Source organism: Limulus polyphemus, unplaced genomic scaffold (genome assembly GCF_000517525.1).
Source record: "Limulus polyphemus unplaced genomic scaffold, Limulus_polyphemus-2.1.2 Scaffold1179, whole genome shotgun sequence".
Taxonomy (NCBI): domain Eukaryota; kingdom Metazoa; phylum Arthropoda; class Merostomata; order Xiphosura; family Limulidae; genus Limulus; species Limulus polyphemus.
In genome coordinates this window covers 114842-120040 of record NW_013666789.1, presented here as the reverse complement: position 1 = coordinate 120040, position 5199 = coordinate 114842, and the positions used below count along the sequence as shown (strand labels likewise).

At 31.2% G+C, this 5199-nt stretch overlaps 1 protein-coding gene across 3 annotated transcripts in view; it reads right to left on the bottom strand.

The window, feature by feature from the left end:
- Positions 1-2552: 2552 nt before the first annotated feature.
- The window catches only part of LOC106462484 (sodium/calcium exchanger 3-like), a 109721-nt gene continuing 107074 nt past the window's right edge, over positions 2553-5199 (bottom strand). For all 3 annotated transcript variants that reach the window (XM_022389761.1, XM_013922410.2, XM_022389762.1), the window contains exon 8: positions 2553-4534. In XM_022389761.1, the coding sequence (XP_022245469.1) occupies positions 4158-4534 (377 nt within the window). In that variant the 3' untranslated portion in view covers positions 2553-4157. The remainder of the gene's footprint in view (positions 4535-5199) is intronic.

Genomic DNA, 5199 nt, shown 5'->3' with positions numbered 1-5199 from the left:
AGTGTAACAATGATTTGGAATAAATCTGGACAGAATTACTTTTTTGGGGGGAATGTGAATGACATGCGATCCAGACAAGCTTGAATAATTACTTGTTAATGTGTATATTGAGTAGAAAGTCTGTGGAACTTTCACTAGACTTGAATTTTATGACATTTGAACCAGGTTCTATACGATGATATAGCAATAGATCCACTGAAAAGAAACTATTAAACTAGAGAAATAATTAACGAAATTACTACTAAAAGTAAAAGAAGAAACAACAACAGAAAGTGCGTTTTTCTCAAGAGCTTTCTGAAGACAATGCTTCTTTCTGATTTATTAATAATCTGTTATAATTACAACGGTTAAACATTTTCTTAATCAACTAATTATTCAGTTTACGTGAGTGGACCGCCTTTAGAAAGTATTTCAGAAAGCAACACAAATTTTGTAATATTACCAAGAAGAGAATAGCAGAATCCATAGTCAACGTATCTTTACATATATAAAAGTCAAATTTAATGGACAATAAGTTGTCACGGGGTTATTATAAAATCATAAACTGGTCGTTTTCTTATTGCATGATTGGATAATAGATATCTTGGGTGTTACAGAAGTAAAATTCGGTGGACAAAATTTAAAAACAAATTGTCTTAAGTTTTAAAAACCTAAGAAAAAAAACCCACCGACAACAATTATGTTCAGCTAATGAATTCGTTAAAGAAGTTTTCTTTTAAAAATCACGTATCAATGTAGCCAATTCATTAGAAACAAATGTTTATAAAAATTACTTACCTATATAGTCAATTTGGTAAAAACAGGTTTCATTGAAAATGGCGTTTCTAAGTACCTAGTGCGTTAAATACATATTAGAAGCTGTTGCTATGGGCAAATTGCATACTGAGCTTTCCCTTAGACTGTGTTTCGTTGCATTACAAATTATCTTTATAACGTTTTTAGCTTGAGGGTTTATTGGGCATGGTGCACATAACTTATTGAGCAGCTTTGTCCTTTAAAACAAAACAAACAAGCATTTTTCGATTATAAAGATTGGCATACAAGTAACGCGGTCCTGAGGGAGGTCTCGTCAGTGTGGTTTCTGATGTAAATATAAGTTTTAATATGCATGTAGCTCTCGGTCTAATATTCCCTTAAGAATTCTCAATTTTTATAAGTAACACAAAAAACTGTCTTAAAACTAGCAGCTAAAGTACCTTTTTTGTACTCTCACGAAAATTTTACAGAAACAATTTTATTCCACTATGTTGAATGGAAGATTATTTTTCTAAGAAAAAGTACTCTACTAAAAATGAAATTTATATTCTGTGTGTATAATGCTCTAAAAGTAAAAACTACAGAAGAACACATAAGTCAATTTTTCCATTTACTTGATACTGTTGTAAATCGTGTTTTTATTATTTACATTTTTTATGTGTGTTGTTTTGATTACTAAAACTTTATTTAGTTACTTTCAAAGATTATCTATTTTATATTATAACACCTTATTTCGTATTAATATTTTTTTGTTCATATGTTTTTAGTACGCTGCTTAGAAAGATCGACTCAAAATCTGCGGTTCGCGGGAACGAAAACTATCGTTAAGCATGCACCTCCTTTCAGCAGGAGGGGACGTTATAGCATGGCTGTCAACCCTAATATTTGTTGTTAAAGAGTAGCCCAAGTGTTGGTAGTTGGTTATGTTGACTAGCTGCCTTTTCTCTAGTCTTTCACTTCAGAATTAGGGACGGTTAGCGCAGATAGTCCTAGTAGTTTTGGGCGAAATTCAACAACATACTTAATATGTTTATTTTAATAATTCTATTCATATTTATGTATTTGGTTTTAAGATTTGACTTTTACTTTCAATATCTGGATTTAAATCTATGTTTATTTTTAAAGTTTCCTTATTTTATGTATCCCAACATGTTATTCCCTATTAATGTAATTTTTCCTAATATGTTTGTTCATTTAATTCTCTTAACTTTTATGCACGTTGTTTTAAATTTTGAAGTTCACTTTAACATTTTAATTTATATTTATTTAATTTTTAAAAACTTCTTTATTTGTATCCTCAGAATTTATTAAATGTTAATATTTTCTTGATATGTATATTTTATTACTAATATCAGTTTTTAAATAGAATCTTTCATTTTTTTATTTTCGGTTCCTTTAATATTTTACGTATAATTTCTGTGTTTCAAATATTATCAAGCATGTCGTCTACAGTTTTTGTTTCAGATATGAAATATTGTCCCCAGTGGGACAGCGATAAATTTACAGATTTACAACGCTAAAGTATGGAGTTCAATTCCCTGAGGTAGACAGAGAGCAGCTAGCCTATTGTGTAGCTTTATGCTAAACCAAACAAACAACTATGAAATATTAAGTTTAGCTGAATTATTTATTTTATTTTCTGCACGCTGGTGGCTTAACGGTAGGCTTGAGGTCTTATAATATCAGGTCCATATCCACACGATGGGCACAGCACAAATAGTATGTTGCATAGCTTTGTATTTAATGAACAAACAATGACAACCCTTTCTCTTTGAATGATTTATTTTGTTTTGGTAACACGGTAGATTTTATTTATATAAATCATATATACTTCCTTGGTAATATGGCTTAACCCATCATCCTTTATGGAAAATAAACACTTTTCTTTCTGAGTTCTGGGGACCTAATACATAGACCATTAAATGATTAAATGTAAATAAATATTCCTAAGTTTTGTTACTTAAATATTTCTATTTTGTTCCTATGTCTGTGGTATACACAGATTACTGATCTCTAACTCTAAGTCTCTGTTTAGGCAGTTTATCCTTATCAACATCTAGCAGTTTTCTACGTATTAAATATGTCTTTCAAAGGACTTGTAAGTGGATATCTTTCAACTAATGCAGTTAAACATAAAGCTCTAAATGTTGAATACTTTTTTATGATCTATAATGTACTCTACAGAAATACTCAATAAGATAAAAACACGACACAAAAGCATTTAGCGATTTGGATCCAAATCAGGATTTAAGTTCATACTCTTCTCCATACGAATTACTTAACTTTGAAGCTACATGAGATAGTTGTCTAGTGGTAAAAAGCAGAATTATATTAAAATAAATAAGTTTATTAATATGCTTTACTATATCAAAAACTTAAAAATAGTATTTTGAAGCGTTTGATATATAAACAAATACCTGCACATGTCTTGTATGTTTCCACTTACATAAAACTCTCATATATATCAGGTTACGGTGCACCCTGTGGTATAGTGTAACAACTGGCAAAAACAAGGTGAAACCTGAAGGAGTATCGTTGCTCAAAATCACAAGAAACCTCAAGAAGTATTCTATTGTCAACAGGTAGAATAGTAAGTGCTGCCACTTACATGAAAAAAAAAACAAGAAATTTATTATAATGTGTGTTTATTTGATAATATGTATAAAATGCAGTTAAAAATCCATAAAAAACAGAAATTTCTAAATGTCCTTGTTCAACATGAACGAATGTGTTTTATGGCACTTTCTAAGGACAGGACGAATGTCGAGTTCTTTGAAGGAATTACTTTTCTCACTTACAGGAAGCTCTGAATGCTACATAAAATACAACAATTTCTTTTTAAGTGAAATGCAAAAGCTTAGCTCCACAAAAAACACTTAACTGTTAGTAATAACAGGTGCAGGATATCGGAAGTTTTCAATATATTCGAATATTAAATTTAAAGCTGTTTTTCAATATTTTGTTTCCAATATTAAATTGAACTCTACCCCAAAATCAATGTATCTAGAGCAAAATTCTATGTCTGGCTCGGATAAGTATATTAAGTTCTACGTTTAATTAATTTATGTGTTGAATATTTATAAAGAACAATAACAAATACATCTTATGAAAGTAGATGACGTTTAACTGTTTTTTGGAAAAGGGGGGATAAAATATGATAAAGAAGCAAATGAGTGGCGGAAATGCAAAATTTCTCTCTCAGTACTTTACATCCTCACCCATTCATTTTAACTTCCTTTGAAGACTAAATGAAGGAAAGAGATTTCATGAAAGCACAAAAGTCTCCTTGATACGATCAAACTGTCTTTCCTTTGCCGCAAGTTTTCTTTAGACGAATTTTTGAGTATATTTTATGGTTTTTGTTCATCTTTAATCCTTATAGCTTGATATTTTATTTGAGTTTAAAAACCCGGAATGATTCCGTAGGACTCTAAACTTGACATTAGCACATAGAAAAGCCACAAAAACACGAAGGTAACAGTTGTTGGTATTTTGTACTTCATGGGTCCCCCTAATTCTCCTCCGACCATTTTGGAGCGGCGAAGAAAAAGAATAATACAGGAGATAAATGCACAAACACAAAATAAAGTCACGGAGAAGGCTAAACTTCCCGGATTCACACGAAACTCGTCACCTTTAATAGCATGGTAGATAGCTGCGATTGACCAAGCGATCCCGATCCCGAGGAAAACATTAACGGCGTTACTTCCTGTGACATTTCCTATTGAAGAATCGGCGTAGCGGTCGTTTATCGCAGCCACTTTGCTAGCAAACGTGTCTGAAATAAAGAAATATCTAGCTACTAATAAAACATACACTTGTCTTTTTCTTAAGCTATTTGATGTAAGATAATATCGAAAAACCACCTCGCTTTGAATTTAAAATATTAACAGCGTAGAACTTTGTTTCACTAATTTGAATTAATTCAAGCTTCTGATATTAATTATTGGAGTAAAATAGTTGAAAGAGATGTCTTTTTAAAATATTGAACCAATAAGTTATTATCTTTTATAATATCAATATATTTAACATATATATATGATGAGAAGACGATAATCAAAACATTCTGGCAACATTAATATAATTCCCTGGCTTACTAGATTTAGCTATCAAAATCGTTAAAAGAACAGTTAGATCATTAAGTTGTTCAGAAATATTGCAAACGTACAGAATTACACGAGCTGACCTGAATAGATAGTAAAACCTACATTACCTAGAATACTAGTACCAAGTGCTACAAACGATATAATAGCAATGCTGTCACATAAGCCCATGGGGCAGCTAAAAGAGAAGGCCAGGTCGCCTGTAGCGGTTATACTGCTCATAAAACAAGACCATCCTCCCTAGTATTTTATGCAGGAGAAGCTATACTGCTCATAAAACAAGACCATCCTCCCTAGTATTTTATGCAGGAGAAGCTATACTGCTCATAAAACAAGACCA